The sequence below is a fragment of the Sturnira hondurensis genome, unplaced genomic scaffold (genome assembly GCF_014824575.4).
Source record: "Sturnira hondurensis isolate 20B ecotype Veracruz unplaced genomic scaffold, ASM1482457v3 Scaffold0007406, whole genome shotgun sequence".
In the NCBI taxonomy this organism is placed as follows: Eukaryota; Metazoa; Chordata; class Mammalia; order Chiroptera; family Phyllostomidae; genus Sturnira; species Sturnira hondurensis.
Window position 1 is genome coordinate 4,178,304 of NW_028080037.1, and position 20,581 is coordinate 4,198,884.

The 20,581-nt window shown below is 53.8% G+C and overlaps 3 protein-coding genes across 7 annotated transcripts in view; 2 read left to right on the forward strand and 1 right to left on the reverse strand.

Moving 5' to 3' along the window:
• The window catches only part of CAMKK2 (calcium/calmodulin dependent protein kinase kinase 2), a 45,620-nt gene extending 41,265 nt beyond the window's left edge, over positions 1-4,355 (forward strand). For 3 of the 5 annotated variants that reach the window (XM_037052060.1, XM_037052061.1, XM_037052062.1), the window contains one exon: positions 1,300-4,355. In XM_037052060.1, the coding sequence (XP_036907955.1) occupies positions 1,300-1,464 (165 nt within the window). In that variant the 3' untranslated portion in view covers positions 1,465-4,355. The remainder of the gene's footprint in view (positions 1-1,299) is intronic. The other 2 variants (XM_037052063.1, XM_037052064.1) reach the window with 1 other exon arrangement.
• A 1,958-nt stretch (positions 4,356-6,313) lies between these two features.
• P2RX4 (purinergic receptor P2X 4) lies at positions 6,314-20,579 on the reverse strand. The gene is made up of 12 exons (XM_037052065.1): positions 20,390-20,579; positions 15,893-16,040; positions 13,154-13,225; positions 12,980-13,052; positions 12,424-12,520; positions 10,679-10,759; positions 10,434-10,575; positions 10,206-10,342; positions 7,852-7,945; positions 7,651-7,716; positions 7,377-7,472; positions 6,314-6,860 (listed from the first exon to the last, which is right to left on the reverse strand). Exons 1-12 carry the CDS (start codon positions 20,521-20,523, stop codon positions 6,834-6,836), a joined length of 1,167 nt encoding a protein of 388 aa, XP_036907960.1. The 5' UTR covers positions 20,524-20,579; the 3' UTR covers positions 6,314-6,833.
• IFT81 (intraflagellar transport 81) overlaps positions 19,767-20,581 on the forward strand; it is a 138,175-nt gene continuing 137,360 nt past the window's right edge. The window contains exon 1 of the mRNA XM_037052056.1: positions 19,767-20,019. The gene's annotated coding sequence lies outside the window, so the exon portion shown is untranslated. The remainder of the gene's footprint in view (positions 20,020-20,581) is intronic.

Below are 20,581 nucleotides of genomic sequence, written 5' to 3' on the forward strand. Positions count from 1 at the left end.
CTAGCCGTCTCTGCAGCCAGGTGACAGGGTGGGCCAGCCTTTCTCTTCCCCACCTCACTTTCAGGGTTTGCCTCCTGTCTCTAAGTCTGTTGTTTTTATTCTTTTGCCTTTTTTCCCCAATGAGACATCAACAGACTGAAATGGGTCCAGAGGGCTCTACTGCCCCCCTATTCCCTCATCTCGTGTCCCAGTGACACCTGGGGGTTACCTGTGCTTGCCCCCGGCCCACGGGTGGGATGCTGTGGTTTTCCAAATGGCCCAGCATTCGGAGCCGGAGAGCCTAGCCAGCACTCTTTGAGGCCGTGGTCCCACGCCCTGCCAGCGCCTGCAGCGAGACCAGCCGGTACGGTGGAGACCGAGGGCCTGTCTAGGCGCTAGTGACAGCACTCCTCCCCAGGGGACTGGACCCCTCTTCTGTGGCAGATACAATAAAACCCATGAGTGATTCTTAAACAGAGAGGGGTTTCTTTCTAGGAACGCAGACATCACGCTTTCCCCTCTGGAGCCGGGGCCTTTCTCTTCCGGGCAGTGGTGCACAATGGACATTAGTCCTGTGTGACAAGCCCAATAGCTTCCCTGAGAAGGGGCACCTGTGCTGGACTGAGGCGAAGGGTCCAGGCTGCCCCTCAGGGACTTCCCGTCACATCTGCGTCACTCCAGCCGCATCTGTCACCCCAGGCAACTCGAGCTGGGGGGCCAGGGGCCACAGCCCCCCCTGGGATAGGGGACATGGGACACGGCTCCTCTCACCGGCTGCGTCTGCTCTAATGGCTCCCGTTGCCCAGAGGAGGGCGCTTCTCTCCGTCGTCTTCCGCCTGTGCGCTGGGGCAGTTCTGTGTCTGTTGACGGCTGTTCCCCGAAAGCTGGCTGTGTGTCAGGCTAAGCCCCAGGGGTCCTGCTGGCTGTCCCCAAGAAGTTCACCCAGTGACAGAAGACAAGTGTCATGGTTCCTGCCGTGGGACCACTTACATCCTAGAGGCAGTGGGAGTGGGGGTGGGGGAGTCGAGTTTGGCCACAGCGTGGGGCCCACACGGTGTGTAATCGGTGCCGCGATTTTAGGTGTCACGCAGATAGGTTCACAGGTATTTTTACATACGGTTTCTTGTTATTTTTGGCCAGTGACACTGCTTTTCCATTTACAGAGGGAATACAAAGTCCCCTTTGAAAATTTTATGTAATCAAGGAAGAAGGGGGAGGGAACCTACAAGGAGAGGTTAAGTAAACAACCCCGCAGGCCGCGTGGGGACCTGGAGAGGCAGGTTCAGGGCTCCTAACCCTGCTTTTCTGTTTTGTGAGCAGGAAGCAAGGCAGCGAAGACCGCCCCCGCGGGCCCGCCCCGCCCCCGCCGGGGGAGGAGGAAGTGCTCCTGTGAAAGGCGGCCCGCACGTGGAGAGCTGGGGGGCCCTGGGCCCCGGCCACCAGGCACGCATGCGTCCTCCGTGGCCGGAGGACGCGATGGAGTAGCTGCCGACCGCCCGTGACCTCGCATGCTCAGTGTCTCACCTCTGGGGCTGCGCGCACCCTGCGTTTCCATAGCAGCATGTCTTACGGAAGCACGTGTGTAGAGCCTTGCCCGTCATCTCTCTCTGTTTTTTTTTAATCCTTTGTTGTTTTAAAGGGGACCAAAAAAAACCCACAAAAACTCCATGACATCGACCATGGCCGCTGGCTGGCTGAACGGGCGGGCGTGAGGAGTTGCAGCCCAGACCCACGTACATTTTGGGACAATTGCTTTTTAAAACATTTTTATGCCAAAATTCCTTTGCTGTGATCTTGGAACCATGCCAGCTGTCCCAAGCCAATGTGTGGGGGGTTTAAAAACGGGCAGAGAACAACCACGGCGCAGTCCGAGACCACAGAGTGGGGCCGTCGCTGCCACTGAAAGGGGAGAGCAGTGGGTGTGACCTCTCCTGCAAACCCCACACCTAAAACCGTGCCACCCTCCAGGACCGTGGACTCATGGGTGGAGGCAGGGCTAGCCCTCAGCAGCTGCAGGGAGCATCGAGGCAACGTATTTGTAAAAAGGACTGCGGCATCGTTTTTATGGCTAGAGTTATCAGACAAACAGAAAGGGCCTGATGTTTAAACTGCTCTGCAAAGGGGGCTGTCTGACCCATGAAGGGTCTTGTGGTTGTGGTGGGAGGAGTTGCGTTTCACGGACGTGCGTGGGATCCTTTACAACAGCCACTTAAAACGGAGCTGTCTTAGTAAATCTCTTTTTAAACAACAAAAAAAACCATCAGGGTGAAATCCTGTACTTCCATGTATATTACATGGCTTAAGAGTGAACAAAGAAGCAAAAATGTTCAATTCTCCAGCTAGTCTGAACTCCAGAGTAGTTGAGAAATCATTTAGAGCTTCCAGTTTCTGGTCCACAGCTCCAGGCAGGAGTCAGAGCTGGTGAAACGTACGCTTGTGTATTAGCAGCTTAGCTTGTTTACAACCTGTGTGTTCTAGAAACGGCTGCGGTTTTGTTCTCTTCTTAAATACTAGCTGAGGGTTGTCGTTAGTGAAACAGCTGGTTTCTGGAGGGCCAGTTGGGAAACACTTTCATTTGATGGAGACACGGATGGTACCTGCAAAGCCCTATTGGGATTGACCCAAGAGCTCCTGGGACCCTTTTAGAGAAGGCTGTTGAAACCCAGAACACTCCTCAGGGTCCTAGGGGACCAGGGCCTGGCGCAGGACGTTCCCTTTGGTAGCTAAAAGTCCAGAAGGAAAAGGTTTACCTTCTTGACTGCCATCTAGTATTGGGAAGCCTAGTTGCAGTTCAAGTGTGACTTCTTCCAGACCCTCACGTGGGTGTGTCTGAAGTTCGAGGGGTAGGAAAACTGGGAGGACTTTGTCTTGGGAGAGTCCCTCTTCCTTGTGGAACCCCGCCTGGGGAGATAGTAGTGGGGCTCAGAAGGACCTGCTTTCCTGTAATTTCCGTCCGACCAGCCTTGGTACGAGGCCTTTTTGCAGAGATGGAGAAGCAGGCACTTGTGCCCCCAGCCCAGTGTGTTCCCTCGGCCCAGACCTTCTGGGCTTCCATAGATCTCGACTGAAAAACTCTGTAACCGTCGCTTAGCCAGAGTTTTCTGGCTGTCTTTTAACAGTACAGAATTCGGGACTGCCGGTTTGCAAGAGCAAAGAATACCCGTCTGATGAAGGATAGTCTCGTCTGCTTTCTTTCTCTTTCTTTCTGTAGCCTAGTACTTCCCAGTGCCCTCCTGTGCTGGTTGAAAGGTTTGGGCCCCACCCTTCTGGGAGCAGATGGGGCCTGGTTAGTTGGCAGTAAGCACTGCGTGGTGGTTCAAGTCCGCCGGTCCTTGGTCTGCGTCCAGGCCTGTCTGTGTGGAGTCCTGGGAGGGCGGACAGCACGCGGCGCTTCCGTGGAATTCCTCTATTTATACAGCCCTGTGTGGAATGCCAGCCATTGGGCAGCACCCAGCTGTTGAGGCCGGTGGGTTGGGGGAGACCCAAGTTCATAACTTTTTTTTTTTTTACAAAAGGACACCAAAGAAAGCTGTGGAAAGGATCTGCCACCCCCAAACAGTTTAAGCAGAGAGGGCTGTTACATAAAGTGTTAACTACCGTCCCCTGGGACCACAAATGTCGATTTTTCAAAAGCCAGCTCCATCAGCAGATGGGAGAAGCTGTTAGGAAGAGCTCTTTCAGGTGAGCCAAAAGGACGCCCGTCCGGTTCCCCTGCGGGACCAGTTTGGTGTAAGCATCCTGAGGGCTGCATCCGTGGCCTTGAAGGAAGCACAAGTTTCTCTTCCCATCTTTTCCTCGGCCCTGTTCTGTATCCCCCACCTAGTCTGCTGGCTTTTGGGTGGCTCCCAGGACGCCCTTTCTAGCCCCTGTGGGCACCGGGGGCTGGGCAGGCTGTTTCCCCAGTGGTCCAGCCCTTCCCATGAGCTAGGGCTCCTGTCCTCCAAGCCTGTCTGGAACAAGGTGAGTCCCTGTGCACTCAGACACATAGGCTGGACACGCAGGTTGCTCTCAGCCATCTTCCAAGGGGGAGCTTCGCGTTGCTGGTGGGGAGAAAGAACCATGACCTCCACTTGCTTCTAAGGTGCTAGGGAAGGTTTCGAGGTCGTCGATTCCCATCTTCTCCAGCTTCACGGGCCGAGTCCCGTGGGACGGCTGACTTTTCTATTCTGTGACTGGCGTCCTGCCCGATGCTTCTGTTTCATCCCTGGTCCTTTCTACTATGCATTTTCCTTTTATCAGGTGTACCAAGTTAAATACTGTGTATTTATCACTTACAAAGACATGAACTGAAGAGAAAAATAAGCCTTTGGTGTTTTTCCACAGATGTTGAAGCTTCTCTGTAAACTTGAAATAAACAGACAGCCAAATGGTGCGAAGCCAGGCCTCCCGGTGACTTTTCTCTTGGTCGTGTCAAGTCGGCGCTCTCTAGGACGCCTGTCCTTTCGTCGGGTTTCCTTCCTTAGGTTGGCCGTGAGGTCAAATGCCCAAGTCAGGGCGAGTGTAGGCAGCATTATTCCATTGTTCTTCCCTAACTCAAGCATGTCCTAGGGTCTGGCTCGAAGTGTGGTTCCCGACCCAGCAGCACCCGCAGCACCCGGGGAAGGTGCAGATTCCAGGGCCTCACTCAGGACCCCCGGGAGACCGCAGTTTGAGGAGCAGAGCTCTGGCAGGCAGGTAACAGCGTGGTTCTTCTGGGGGAGACCAAACGGGTAAGCAGCTACTTCTAATCAGGCATTGGACATGCTTTTGGGTCGGTGTGCCCCAAGGTGGGCATTAACTCCACGTGAGGGACCATCACCTGAAACGGGCTCTGAAAAGTTAGGTCAGTTGTCCGGGGCTTGTCTGAGTTTGTCGGCAGAGGTGGTGTCTTCCAGCGCGGCGACAACAGCTGCCGGTTTGCCTGCCATCGGGAGACGGCTTCAGAATGGACCGGTCCTCTGGGTGGGCAGCTGAGGGGGTCCCTGCATTCCAGTGGGAAGTGAGCCCGTGGCCTTGCCAGACTGGCTTTGCCCCTCAGTTTTCTGCCATTCAGGGACAGTGGATGGAGTCTGCAAGACCACTCTTCCGACCATGCAGAAACGCAGCGCTGAAATACTGGCTTCTGAGGGCCGAGAGCAGGTGTTGCTATGAAAGACTGCACCGAGAATCCGGTGACGACTACAGGAATGCACATGCGTGCACCGCTTTGCAAAGTGTAGGGGTTCCAGAGGCTCCTGGAAGCCCACCTCTGGATACAAGGGCCCCTACTTAAGAGGCGGCACCAACAAGTGGGGATGTAGCTGAAGGCATGGGGACCCTGGTGGGGAAAATAGGCAATGCTGCTCAGCGCCCGAGCCCCAGCCCCAGCGGAGCCAGTGCTCTGTCTTAGCACAGGGGAGGCTGAAAGGAGTCTTCTCCGCTCCAGTAACCATCACGCCTCGGTCTGCAGGGTAAGAGCCCTTCCTAAAAATCCCAGCTCCATTTGAGCCATGGGTTCAAGTGGGCATTTTTCAAAAGCCACATAACCCAGAGCTTTTTCAAGGGGATTCAGTAAGGCTCCCCCCTCCCAAAGCAAGAAAAGCCCAGATTGGTCATTTATCCGACAGAAGCAGGGCACTTTTAAAATAAACTGTTCCTTCAGTGCCTGGAAGTGAATTCGTGACAAGGGGGAGGGCAAGCTGCTTTCTTTGGGGAGCTCCTGAACATGGGATGCAGAATTAGGAAGGTGTGAAGGCGAAGCTAGAAATAGCTTCATTAACATTCCAAACGGGTGGCAGGGTAGGTGGAGGTGGTGCTGCATTGCATTGGGTTGGAGACTTCTGGGAAGCAAAGCTGGAGGGGAGGATAGGCCGTTCGTTGGCACTGTTTGCTGGTGTGTGTGGTACCATCATTTTAGGTAACATGCAAGCACAGGTCAGGCACGTTGTCACTACAGAAAAGCCATCTTGTAGCCCTGGTTGATGTAGCTCGGTGGATTGAGTGCTAGTCTGCGAACCATAGGGTCGCTGGTTCGATTCCCAGTTAGGGTACAGGCCTGGGTTGTGGGCCAGGTCCCCAGTAGGGGGCGTGCGAGAGGCAACCACATGTTGATGTTTCTCTCCCTCTCCCCCCGCCCCAAAATAAATAAATAGAATCTTAAAAAAAAAAAAAAAAGAAATCCTGTTCACTGTAGTAAGAATACAACCTCATGAAGATCACATTGGCCTTTCAGAGAAAGGTAAGTAGGGAAAAGATGCCTGAGCTCCAGCGACAGACTTGTCTCAGGAGCTTCTTCGCAGCGCAGTGAGTTGACAAAGGCATTGCCTAGGGAGGGAGGAGCCTTCTACCTCCTGCTATGGAACCGCGCAGACAAAGATTAGGAAGATCCTCTGCTTTAATGTGTGGTCCTCGATCGTCCATCTCAACGTACCTCTTCTCAATAGAGACACGTGAGCTCTGCCTCGCGATTGCATGGACAAAGTCTGGTGGGGGAGGAGGAGCAGCAGCCACACGTCAGTGACCGCCCCCAGGTGCCCTTGTGCGCCCCAGAGAGCACGGGAGCAGCTGCAGGACCTGCCTTGCAGGGGGCCGCAGAGGGTGGCCCTGGAGAAGGCCCCAGCCCTGCTACCCCAGCGGAGTCACTGCCCCTGGGCCACAGCCTGCCCACAGGAGTGCAAGTTGAAGGGACAGCAAAGGCGGCCCAGCCAGGACAGGGTGGTTAAGGACGTACGTCCAACAACTTGACATGGGAGCAGCGGGGCAACCCTGCAGTGCATGTGGAGCGGAGACAGATTCAGGATCTGGGACTTCCTCGGGGTGCCACGGCAGCCTCTTCTCCCCCGTCTACGCTCTCCACTTCGGTGAGGGCCGTGGGGAGCCCAGGGGAGGGGCAGGCATCACCGGTCCATCTCGCTGCTAATGCCCTGGAAAGAACAACACACCCGTCTTCAATTGATATGTTCATGGATAAATGTACCTGCACCCTGCACTGCCCGCCGGCAGGCCTGGAGCACTTGGGGTGGCGAGAGTCAGGTGCTTTTCCTGAGGACTTGGGACAGCCCTTCCCAACCACACAGACCCAGCCCCCTGGGGGTTCTCAGAGCCTGGCGCCCAACCCCTTTTGCTCTGCAAGTTGAATTTGAATAGAGTGGGGGCATCGATCTTGTCATAACACCCATTATTATAAGTAACCTGAGATGTCAGTAATTAAAACAAGGCTAGGTTTTAAAGAGTCCATTTAAAGGAAGTACTAGTGCAGATGGTTTAGAAAGGGAGCTGATGACGAGGGTGGCACATGACTGCCTGGGTGACGACGCACGGAAATAGCGCCAACCCTGGTGTTGGGGCCTCCCTGGGGCCCAGCATGCGGGGCTGTACAGGCGGCAGGTGAAACAAGGCGCTCAGCCCTCCCTGCCTGCTGAGCTCAGGGGGCGGCCTACCTGCTCATAATCTTCCACGTATTTGTATTTCTTCTCCCGATAGTAGAATCTCTTCTTCATGCAGTAGAGGACAATGATGTCACACAGCACTGTCGCCTGAAAGAACAAGCCGGGATGTGTTAGCCTGTTTTTCTGTGTCTGGCATCTTGCAAGGAAAAGTCTCTCCATCTGTCTAGAGAAGGCTAGGCCCCAAGGGGCTGGGTCCCAGGGAAGGGAAGGTGGATGGGGGAGGGAACAAGCTCAGAGGGCGAACAGAGAAGTCTGAGTCACTCACCACCCCTAGAAGGGCCAGGCCGGAGCCAATGTTGATCATGGTTGGGATGACGTCAAACTTCCCAGCCTACAAATGACAGGGGAAAAAAGTTGCAATAGGGGTGGGTAAGGGCAGGTAAAGAATGGGCAGAGGACCCCATGCCCCTGGCCGACCCCGAAGAGGCCTAGCGTGGTCCGAATGAGGAGCTGGCGGCCGAGGTACCTTTCCAAACACGATGATGTCGAAGCGGATGCCGTAGGCCTTGATGAGCGTGCGGTGCTCGGCGCCAGTCGGGTCACTGTAGTACTTGGCAAACCTGGGGAGAGGAGTGCAGGTGAGGGGTAAGGCACAGGGCGGGGGGACAGTGGCCAGAGCTTCCCTCTGGGTCCTGTTACAGCAGAAGCCCCCGAGGCCTCGCAGAGTGGGCAGTGGCCAGGGATGCGCTCTGCCTGCTGAGCAGATGACGCGCACCTCGGGGCCTCTCCCAGCTCACAGTGGCTGCGCAGCAGGAGGCCTGGCCTGTTGAGGAAGAGGGTGCCTGGGCCCACGAGGAGCTGCCTGGGCCCACGAGGAGCTCCCTGGGCTGTTACCACCATCACCTTCTCTGCGTTAAACCAGAAACTCTGGCTCTGAGTGTCCTTCCTTCCTGGCAGCTGAGCCTCCTGCCTCTCTCAAGGAGACCCTGGCCACTAACAGAATGTAGCCAGCCAGCAGCCACCCCCAAACTGCTCCCAAAACTTAGCACCAGCTCTGGCCTTTGTTTTAAAGAACCATTGACCCACCGGTGGATGAATGGGGAGATGTGGTACACCCACACAATGGCATGTTACTTGGCCATGAAAAGAGAGGAAGCGCTAATAAATGCTACAACGTGGGCAAATCTCGGAAAAGCGACATGCCGAGAGAAAGAAGCCAGACACAGAAGGACACACTGTTCGACTCCATTCGTGTGAAACTTCCACAGCAGGTGGATCCACAGAAATAGGAGATTAGAGGTTGGGGGGGCTGGACTGAGCGGGGGATACAGGGGTGATTGCTAAAGGGTGCGGGTGATGGAAATGTTCTAAAATTGGTGATAATTGCACAACTCTGAATACACTGAACAACTGAATTCTACACTTTAAACAGGTGAGCTATGTGGTGTGTGAACTGTCTCAGTAAAGCCTTTTATAAATACCCAGGGGAAATGACTGGGGGAGACCCACCGGAACCTAAACTCTTGGCCCGTGACAGGTCTCCACGTTGTGGTCCAGGCCTAGAACCCGGGCAGCGCCTGGTGCTGGCAGGGGGCAGGGGAGGGGTGTCCTTTTTGTGAGGGTCCCATCGGCTTCTCTCTCTGCTGGGGTTCCAGCCCAGCGGTTTCTACAAGAACTGTGTGAGGGTACAGAGAGAGCAACAAAAATCTAACTCCCTTACTAAGAAAAAGAATCAAACATCTACCTCTTGTATCCATCCAGTGAGCCAGATGGTTCAAAAGGACAGCAGATCGCACCTGCATTTGATTCCACGTGTCACCACTAGAGGGAGACGAGTGCAGCACAACAGCACCACCGGCCTGCTCCGGTGCCCCCTCCTAGGGCCTCCTTTTAACTGTGGCTACCTGCATGCTAGACGTGTAACACGAGGCCCATGAAAGCCTGCAGGGCTACGTGAGACTGGCAAACATGACCCTGGCCCCTTGGCCCTCTCATCAGATCACCAGCTGTGCAGTGGACTGAACAGTGTCCTCCAACATTTACGTGAAACCTGTGACCAGAGCCGTGCTGGGCGACGGGTCTTTGCAGATGTGACCAGTTAGGATGCGGATCTATTGAACTAAGGCGGACCCTGCATCCAGTAAGGTGTCTATGCGAAAGGAGAGGACGCACAGAGCGGGGCAGGCACTGTGACCACAGCGGCAGAGACTGGAGTGGTGTGTCTGCCAGCCAACGATCACCAGGGATGGTCGGGAGCCACCAGAAGCTAGAAGTGGCATGGAAGGAGCCTGGCCTTGCTGACACCTTGATTTTGGGCGTCCAGCCCCCAGAATGGTGAGAGCATCAGTCCCCGTTGTTTCCAGCCGCCCAGTTTGTGGTGATCTGTTACGCCACCCGGGGAAACGAATACACAGCACTTTCAGCAGAGAAGTACCGTGAAGGCCTAGCCTGAAGCTAAAACCTGTATCCTCTGCACGTTGGAGATGCCAGGGCGGCTCCGTCTTTGAGAACCCAATTCCCACGTGAGGCCCCAGAGGCCTCTGGACCGGAGGTACCAGCTCAGCCAGGCCCCTGAGTCAGTGCGTGGAGGTCCCGCCTGAGGATGGCCCGAGGAAGCTGAAGCAGCGGCCGGCCTCTGTGCTGCTCTGCAAACTGCCCCAGCATGTTTTCCTGAGGCAGGAAAGGGCACGGAGGGCTCTCTCACGGGCCGGGATGCCACGGGCACAGGGCCCCCGCTCCGCACATGCTCCTGCCTGCCCGTGGTGGCTCTCTGAGTGCTGGTCTTTGGCGGGCGAGGACGCCTCCGCTGTGGAGTGATCCGGCCACTGTCACCTCCTCCCCGCACCGCATGGGCGAAACAGGGCCCACGCTCATGCCTACCTGAAATTGTAGCCGGGGGACACATTGTGGTCCAGGTCCCGGGTGTCCAGGCGGCGGAAGGAATACCTGGGCAAGCAGTGGGAGGCGGCCCTGTCCAGGTTGCAGTCCCACTTGACCTGGATGCCCATGATGCCGCCCTGCGGGGTGCGAGCAGAGACAGACAGGCTTTCCTGGGAGCCCGCTCCGGAATGAGACGTGGCCGGCAGAGACGTCTGTGCCCGCGCCTACCTCAACGGCCATGTCCTCGAAGTTATGCCCTGCGCTCTCCACTATTTTGCCAAGACGGAAGATGGGGCAGAAAGGGTCTGTTACGGCATCATAAATGCATGATTTGAGGTAGGCCGTGGTGATGTTGGGAAGGATATTTCTCCTGAAGGCGGGAGGAAGCAGAAAATAGAAATCAGGAAAATCTCAAAGAGCCGGAAGTTCCTCCAAGAGACGCTGGTGAACTCGCACGCCCGGCCGTCACTTACTTGCTGAAGTTAAATTTGGGATACCAGATGTTGTTCTTAACCAAAAGGGTGAAGTTTTCTGCAGCCTTTAAAAAAGCGGGTCTGAAAAAAATTATAACCTATCGTTAGTATTAACGTAAGTACAAATACACATACGTGCAATCACATACCTATGTAATCTTTTTAAAAAGCATGCCCTTGGATCTTACAATGTCATTTTGTTTAAAAAGAAAGGGCAACATTTCGAGCAATTTCTACTCTCCTCTGCGTAAACTCTAGGTCAGAGAGGAGACTGTTGTAGACCGAGCCTTCAGGTGTCTTCCCTCCTGGCCTCCTGCCCGAGGGGCATCGAAGGAGGGCTGTGCCCAGTGGCCGCTCTGGAATTCTCTCGACTGTTTCCATTTCGGGCCTGCTCAACAGACCTGGTTTTACAGCAGTCAGAGCAAAGGTCAATTCACCCGCAGGCTGGATCCTGACCTCTCAGAAATACTCAAAAAGTGGTGTCCCCTGGCCCACAGCCCCTTCTCAGAAGTGGTGCATCAGCGCCTGGCTGAAAACTAGTGGAATCGGTCCCCAGGGGACCCCACTTCTTCGATGGGTTTCTGTGTGGGAGAATCGGCCCTGCAGTCGGAGCCCTCTGTGGGGGAGGCCTCCCCGATCCTGACGGCATCTTTGAGAATATAAACAACAGTCTTCCCAGCCCTGAGACAGGAGCAAGGCCAACGACAAGGTGACACAATCAGGAAGGCTGAGCCCGTCATCACTCCTGGCGACCTTGACCCAGATGCATCTCTCGGGGCTTCCAAATCCCTCATCCCTGTATCCAGCGGATGAATTACAGCAGATTTTTCAAACTCTTGTCCTTCCCTCAACCATAACCTTTCCCCCACTTCTGTGCATCTCATATGCAATACTTTCTGGCCTTTAGTACACTTACAGTGTTGGACAACCATCACTTCTATCTCGTTCCAGAACACTGCATCACCCCACAAGGAAACCCCATCCCCATTAAGTAGTTACTATCCACTCTCTTCTCCCCTCAGCCCTCGGACACCAGCAGTCTATCTTCTGTCTCTACGGATTTGTCCGTTCTGGATATTTCATAAGAATGCACCTTTCCGACGTAGTCTGCTTCCACCTAGCATAACATTTCCGAGCTTCGTCTACACTGTAGCACGGGTCAGATGTCCTCCCTTTTCAGGGCTGAATTATATTCCACTGTGTGTACGGACTCTAACCTATCCTTCCGCCTGTTGCTGGACATCTGGATTGTTGTCACCTTTAGAATCAGCTCACTTTTTTATCGGCATTCATTTGGAAATGAAACGTTCAGTCATGGCCACAAGAAACATCATTTGCTACAAGTTAGAGGTCACTGTTCAAACAAACTTAACAAAGTCAGACGATGTTCCTGGAAGTTGTTGATGTTACTACTGTCTGCCCAAGGAGACACCCGGGCTTGTTCTCTGTTGAGTAATGGACTTAAGGCACTGAGAACTGTTTCCTGTCCGTTATTTGCAACTGACAGAATCCTAACAGAAAAAAGTCGCAGTGCTCTCTCACCTTCAAGAACTGTGTGACCGGCCTCACCGCTGACCGGAGCCGCCTCGTGGTGGAGAAGTGCCACCTCATGGAGCCCCACTCCATGCGTGCGGACGCCAGGAGCACAAAGCCCCGACACAGAGGCATCACTCCCTCCCCTGCTGCCTCCCCTCAGGCCTGAGAACCAGAGTTCGGTTCACCCCCTTCCCTGGGCCAGGACTCACTTTGGCACATGTCCGTCATCCTCCACCGGGCACCAGGCTGCCACCTCACATGTCTTCACAGTCCTGTTGAAGGGCACGCATCTTCCTGTTGCAACTCCTGCAGGGGGGACAGGGACCCAGGTCCACAGGGGATCTCCTGTTGTCCGACTTCTGTGAAGTAGGGAGTGGGAGCCCCCCCCCCCATGGCATCCTGTGCATTCCCTCCTGAGCTGCGGGAGTTCTGGGCCTAGACAGTGTGTGAGAATCGCAACGAGCAAAGTGGGTGCCGAGTCCCAGCCACACCTCTGCTGTGCCAACGCAGGGCAGGGGCATGCGAAGCCACCGCTTAGGGCAAGATCGGGGGTGGCTTCCAATGAGCAGATGGCAGAGGTGACTGTTGAGAGGGTCCTGGGACCTCAATCTGGACACTGGGCTCCCCCACGGTCATGTGAAGGCGTTGGGCAACATGGGGGATTTCTTTAACCCCTAGATTTCTCTATCAGAGGAGCCCCACTGGGGAGGCGAGGTGGTGGCGGGCTGCCCTCCCCAGCGAGGGGTGGCGTTCCCACGCTCCTACCATTGCTGTGGGTGCCTGCAGAGCCAGAAGTGCAGTCGGCGTCTGTCTTGCACACAGTGGTCTTATCTGGGAGCTGGGGAAAGAAGAATGTGCTGCGTGGCCAGCCTCCCACACCTCGGGTCGGGGCTGGCGAGGGGGCGTGAGGCCCGAGGCTCTCCCTGAGAAGCCGCCTACCTCAGGACAGAAGCCTTGGGTCTGGTTCATGGTGATGATCATGTTGGTCATGATGAAGAGGGAGTTCTCCTCCTGCAGAGAGAGCGGGAAGGAGAGAGCCCTGCAGAGCCACAGAGAAAGCCAGACCTTCTCAGGACAGTGCCCTTTGGCTCCCACGTGGCACGGAGGAAACAATGGGAAAAACTGACCTCAGGGTCTCCCGTTCTCTCCTCGGAGTTTGTAACCTAACTGAAAACAGACTAAAACTAATACTCGTGTCTTCGTGTTCAGAGCAGCATTGCTCACCAAGGTGAAAATAACCCCCGTGTTGATGGACAGGTGAGTGGTGCACAGCTGTGCTCTGTGATGGAACATTACTGAGCCGTGAAAAGGAATGGAGCCCTGACACCTGCTACGATGGGGAGGAACCCCCAAATGATGCCGAGTGGGAGACGCCAGACACAGAAGGCCACGTAGTATATGACCCCATTGACAGGAAATGCCCAGAACAGGCAAATCCACAGAGACAGAAGGCAGACAGGCGATTTGCTGGGGGGGGGGGGGGCAGGGAAGGGTGGGACAGCGTGACTGCTCAGAGTGGGGCTTCCTTTGCGGGTGACGAAGATGTTCTGGAACTTGACTAAGGGGGACGGCTGCACAACATCATGCGTGTGCTACATGCGTGCGCTACATGCCACTGAACTCTTCGTTTTGAAATCGTTCATGTTATGATACGTGGATTCCCCCTCAATTTTAAAAACGTCTATAACTTAAAATGGTCCCTTAATAAAGCTCGATTTATTGAGGGAAAAGAGACATTCTCTGCCAACCGGATTAACTCAGAGGGAAAAAACAACAACATTTAAAGGTCTCCAGTTTGGCTGGGTTGCTTTCCTCACCGGAACTCAAATATATAAATAAAAGCGTTCCAGAGAAGACTGGGTCAGCGTCAGCACCCACAGTTCTCCCTTTGAAAAGGAAGGTTCTCCGCTTTCCTCAGAACTCTGAAGGTGCCAGATGATTCATTTATTAGCGTTTCTAAGAAATCTGAGAGCTACTTGTTGGGGATGTGACTGCTAGTAAAGAGTTGCTAATAATGACCTCCTTGTATAAGGGGTAAAAGACGAAGACCCCAAGGATTCGAGTGGGCCCTCCCCCCTCACTGGGCACTGCCGTGCTAACGTGCAAAGCCTGCTGGGAGCTTTAAGCACTTCACACTCCCAGGAAGGGCGGGGTCAGTGCAGGGAGCCACCTGGGGGGTCAGAGGGACCTCAGTGCCAAGGGGTCTGTAGTCCTCTCCACCCCTAGGTCTGACAAGGTGCTGGAAGCTCTGGGAATTGCTGGCATCTTCCAAAGGAAGTCCCAGAACAAGCCACGTTGGGAGATGAGGTAGTGGCCCCAGAGGAGACACGCGGTTGTGACCGGTAGTTCGCCTGAGTCTCTAAGGGCACCTGTCAGGTTCCCAGGTGTTCCACATGCAAACACAGGTGGTGTTTACCAAAGGCGGCCCCTCCCCTCTCCCGAGAGAGATGTGGACAATTCAGCATGGTTTACTTTTTGGTTCCTATTTCTCATCTCAGTTTAGGGAAATTTCAGTCTGGAGATGAGCCAAGCAGATGTGATGCACACAGTGTTCCGACTTCGGAGAAGCAGAGGGTGCTGTGGAAGCTCATGAGGAGAGCTCTGTGGGATGCCCCCAGCCCCCAGCCCCCAGGTCTGAGGGGCAAGGCCCAGTGGCTGCGTGTTCCTTTCCACCGAGGGGCAGATGCAGGGGCCACATCCTTCTTTGGTTCCAGTAAACAGACTGAGCGACATTCCCAGAGCTTGCCAGCACGAGGCCATGACTCGACAGGAAACAGGTCTCTCTGTTGAGACAGGTGCACACCAACGGGACCAGCCACCTCCATCAACTGTGAACTCCCCCCCACCCCCGCCCCGCCCCATTGCCTTTGGTCTTCATGGCTCACCAGCTCTGTCTTCTCTCTGGGCACCCCACAAGACCTCTCTTGAAGAGGCGGGGGTGGGGAACGAACACACTTGAAAAAAGACAGTTTCTGAAGTCCTGGCGGAGCTCTGAGTGGAGAGCAGACAGCTGATCTGCCCTGAGCTGCCCCTGTTACTGTGGTGTAGGTACCATCCGGAGGGGTGTGTTGGGGTTTGGCTGTGTGGAGTGCGGCCACTATCAAGGCTGAAGAGAGTCAATGTTTAACTTGGAGCTTTGTGGTTCACAGAATCCTAGGAGACCAGGAGACCAACAGATCCTTCCTTCCTTTCCCTCTATTCCTGAAGGAATCCTACGTGGGCATGTCTGTTTCCTTCTGTTTGGCTTTCCGTCTAGTTGCTGTTAAAAGTTTCTAACGCTGCTTGAAAAGGTTCACCTTGGGGGCTTACCACCATAAAGCAAATATAAAATGTGGAAAGGTGATATTTCTACCTGAATTTTCCCCAGGATTTAAAAGGTTTCCCTTTTCACCTTTTAGGGCTTCAGACAGACCAAGATGTCCTCATGGAAAGTGGCCTGTGTTTAAGCTGGCCGTGTTTCAGCGCAGAAGAAGCATGGCTGATTGGATATTACCTATTAGATCGGGAGCCAAAAGGAGATCTGTGCGCATTGATTTCTTGGACCGAAACAACTGTCCCGGGCATTGGGGATGTTAGAACTCTGGCCATGCTGACCTCGAATCAGTGTGCGAGGTCAGCAAACAGCAAGGGGCTAGCTAGAGGCTTTAGCGTTCGACAGAGTCGTCACGGACAGCATACCTGAGCTGGAATCACGTAATCGGCCACATCCCAGATCCGGAATCCAAGTTTAGAAGTGTTGGTCACAGTCACGCCCTTGGCTTTCGTAGTAACTGAGCTGACCACAGAGTCCACTTCCTGGTAGCCCTTTTCCCACACAAACACCCACCTACAAAATAAAACAGGCCTCTTGAATTGCTGTCAGGATTTGGTGAATCTGAACTGATGCTAGGGGGCCTCTGCTAGTCAGACGCTGAAGGTCCGACGTTCCTGAATTATGTGACTTTGCAAAAGCCACCTAACTTTTGGAGGGTGGTGGTGAGGGGTCCACTTCCACTTCTGCAAAAAAGGCGTAATAGCACTTAAACCACAGGGTGGTTTGTGGGAAATTAATGAGACGATGCCAGTAAAGCGCTTAGCACTGTGATCTGCACGGAGAAAATGCTTGGTTAATGCTGTCTTATTAGCTAGTTGAGCACTTTCAATGCACTGTGACCTGTAGAATCACCAAGAGAGCAAAAAAAAATCATCATCATAATAGTTACTATTTGAGTGTTTTTAGGTGCCAGGCACTGATCTAAGTTCCTTATGTATATTAACTAACTTAATCCTGACTGCTGTGTAACGCAAGTGTCTATTATTAGCTCCATTAGCTCCTCCCCACCAGAGGAGGAAACCAAGACAGAGAGGTCAAGTCACTTGGCCAAAGTCACACAGCTGGTGAGTGGCATAATCAGGATGTGATCTCAAGCGTTCTGCCTCTGAAGCCTCTTCTCTTGACCTCTATGCTATACTCCTTCTAAAACAAGATACGCCTTTCAAATAACTTTTTAAAAAGATTTTATTTATCTTTAGAGGGGAAGGGAAGGAGAGAGGGAGAGAAATATCAATGTATGGTTGCCTCTTGTGCATCCCCTGCTGGGAACTGGCCTGCAACCCAGGCATGTGCCCTGACTGAAAATCGAACCACGATTGTGTGGTTCGCAGGCCCACGCTCAATCCACTGACCTACACCAGCCAGGGTCAAATAACTTTTTATAGTAATTTTTATATTTTCCTCCAAGAGAGCAAGGCACATGTCTGCTTCCTTCCTCTGAACTGGGGACATTAATATCAGTTTGGATGATTAAAAATGTAAAGGCATCAGCACATAGTGGTTAGGACGCCGGAAAACTGACTTGAGCCCGCTGATCTTGGGCTCGTGTCTCAGCTCTACCACTCACTAGGCATAACTCTGGCAAAGTTGCTTTGGTTTTCCCATCTGCAAGATGGGAGTGATAACAGGACTTCACAGGATTGCTGCTGCGAGGTTTCGTCAGTTAAGGCGTGCCGGATGCTCAGAGCAGTGTTTGTGACTCACCACCAACAGGCTGAAATCGGCCACGGTGGGGATGTCCACACCATGGAAATGGGCCGGCACTACAAATCAGAACTCCTCCCCACCAGAGCTTCGTTAAACACCTGCCAATGACTATTACTGTTATTTTTTTCTAGAATNGGGAGTGATAACAGGACTTCACAGGATTGCTGCTGCGAGGTTTGGTCAGTTAAGGTGTGCCGGATGCTCAGAGCAGTGTTTGTGACTCACCACCAACAGGCTGAAATCGGCCACGGTGGGGATGTCCACACCATGGAAATGGGCCGGCACTACAAATCAGAACTCCTCCCCACCAGAGCTTCGTTAAACACCTGCCAATGACTATTACTGTTATTTTTTTCTAGAATCAAGAAATGCTAGCATCCTTCTCTCCTCCTTATAAGCTCTAGATGCTGAGACTTCAGAAATTCACTGGTGTTAGTCATTTACAGGTTTGTCTGATCTGAGCAGTCTCCAGATGCATCTCTCATCCCAGAGATGAGCTTTTCCCCTAGCAAATCCTCTTCTTTGGGTTTCCGGGAATCCAGCTGCAACAGACGCTTCCATTTAATTCTAGTCAGATAGACTGAAGCTCAGGGCAGGAAGGTCACTATCGTTTTACCATTGGTCCAATAAATTGCTACAGAGACGCACAGTTTCACATCATTATGTGACTTAACTGTTTCTTCATCGCATGACTTAGAATTAGACAACTGAGAAATGCACGTTCAGTCTCTTTTTGTTCAGAAGGTTGCTATGGGTCAAAAGGGGGGAAAAGGCCACAATTTCACCATGGTGAATTGGATCAGGAAGTTAAGAAATGAGGTCATTTTACAATCTCTTAATTTAAATCCTGAGTCAGTTTGGATCATGGCAAGATGGATAAAAGCAAAGCACTTATTGCTTTAAAAAAATCCTCACGATTAAGGTGGAGAATGCTTTACAGGAATTCCAGAAAGACGTGCTGCCCAAAAGAAATATATAACATGAGCCACATATGCAATTAAAAAAATTCTAGTAGCCACGTTCAAAACTAAAAAGGGGTGAAATTAATCTTGATATAGTTTATGTAACTCAGCACGTTTTCACATGTTATCAGAAGATTATTAGTGTGATATTTTACTGGGGTATTTTTGGGCTATTTCTTCAAAATCTAGTGTGTGTTTTATGGTGGTAGCACGTCTCAGTTTGAAGGACAAACACGGCAAGTGCTCAACAGCCACACTGACTGGTGGCTCCCGAATCGTGCAGCCCAGACACAAACACAGTACTCTCCCCTTCTCTGCTGGGGATACGGTCTCAGACCCCACCGGATGCCTGAAACTGCAGGTCGTTTCCGAACCCTATGTATACCGTGTTTTTTCCTACACGGACACACCTGTGGTAAAGTTTACTTATAAATTCGGCGCAGCAGGATATTCACGATAACTAATAATAAAGCAGAGCAACGCGAACAACATACTGTGATCAAAGTCACGTCAATGTGGCCACTCTTCGTTCTGGTAACTGACCTGATGACCGCGAAGGCTGTGCAGTGACTGATGGGAAGGGGGATGGCCACGTCTCAAGGGGGATGGCGGCGAGGACGCCTGGAGATTTATTTCATCGTGCTACCCCGAATGGCGTGCAATTTAAACCTTAAGAATTGCTTTTCCTGAAATTTCCCGTGTACTACTTCCACACCTTGGTAACTAAAACTGCGGAAAGCCGTACTGCGGATTGGGGGGAGGGGACTAGCTTGACGCGCACGTCTAGAACTTCACAGATCCCCTAGGGTAGATGTCCGCTGACCTTCGCGTGAGCAACACGAGCAAAGAGGAAAAGGCTGCCGGAGAGCTCGATTCCCAAGGCTTCAGATCCAGCCCAGCCACGGGAGTTCAGTTACCCAGGCAAGTATTGCCTTTCAAAACGCGGGATTCATCACAGTTACTACTGCAGGGGGCGGGGGGCAGGGGAGGAGTTCCTGGTGGAACTTAAGGAGACCGAGTCCAAATCTGGGAGTGGGTTAGGTAGTTCTGGTGTAGGGAACACACCTGGAAAGCCACGTTACTGAGTACTGTCAGGATCTGCTGCAGCGGCTGAGTGGCCAGAGGTCAGAGGTCAGCCTCTCTGCTGGTGCAGATTGGGCGGTCCGGGCTAACAGATTCCAAGCCCCACCCCAGGTTACTTTAAAACAATTCCTCAGGGCGAGTCTTTCATGATCAAGTAGATTTGGGCGACACTGGGGCACCTGTCCCCAAACTTTGCCACACATCAAAATCTCCTGGGAGCTTGTCTTGCTCTCTAGCGATGAAATCAGAAGGCCTGCGATGGCAGCCAGCAATCAGCGTTTTTTAAAGATGCCCAAATGGTTGTATGTGTAGTTTGGGGACCGTTGTAGTTTAGGCCTTTTAAGAAAAGTAATGAGAAAGCAGATAACATCTGCTGTCCCCACCGTAACAGCTGGACCCCAGTGGACCTTGGAGCCCGGCCCAGCTGGTAACTTCGTTGCCACCTCCTCCAGTTTCATTAGATTGTGAGGGGCGCATTCAATTAAAACCAAACACTGGGTGGGGAACGGTGGCGGCTGGGCCGGCGGGGCGTATCTAAGCCAAGGGGGCAACACGGAGAATGAGGAACCAACCCCCGGTAAGAGGAGGGAAGTGGACGTTGAGTGCCTTTTGAAAGCGTGACCTCTACTATCTTGGATTACCACATGGTGTGAAGGGACAGGACCGGAAGCCACAGACCCGAAAGGAACCCGGTGGAAATCCCAAACCCTGATTTCGGCCAGCAGACCCTCAGCTGGGAAGTGAGTAACAAAGACGGGGACGTTGAGGCAGAGCGCTCCCCCTCCCCCAGCCAAAGGCCATCGCGGGGCCAGGCGGAATGACGAGAGGCAGGGAAGGAGAGGATGAGGGTCTAGCCAGGGTCTGCCCCTAAAACACATCAAAACGGTGTTCTGCCCGGAGCCCGGCCCCCGGCGATTGGGGGTCGGGAGGGGTGTGTCCCGGCCTCCGGTCGCTGCCCCTGGACCCTCCCTGGGGGGCGCCCGCGGGGCTGCCCCGGTGACCCGGGCCAAGAGGGGCAGGTGCACGGCCAGGACCCGGATGGGGCAGCCCCGGCCGCCGGGTGCCCCCGGGTCCCCGACCCCGCGGGGTCGCGCCCCCGGCCGCGCTCACCCGATGACGTAGGCCAGGATGAGCAGCTGCACGGTCCGGTTCATGAGCCCCACTTTGCGGCTGCGGATGAGCACGATGCGCGGCGTGTCGTACTCGAAGAGGAAGGCCGCCAGCACCGAGCAGCAGCCCGCCATGGCCGCGTCCGCGCCGCCGCCGCCGCCGGGCTCCTCGCTGTGGGGCCGGCCGGCTGCC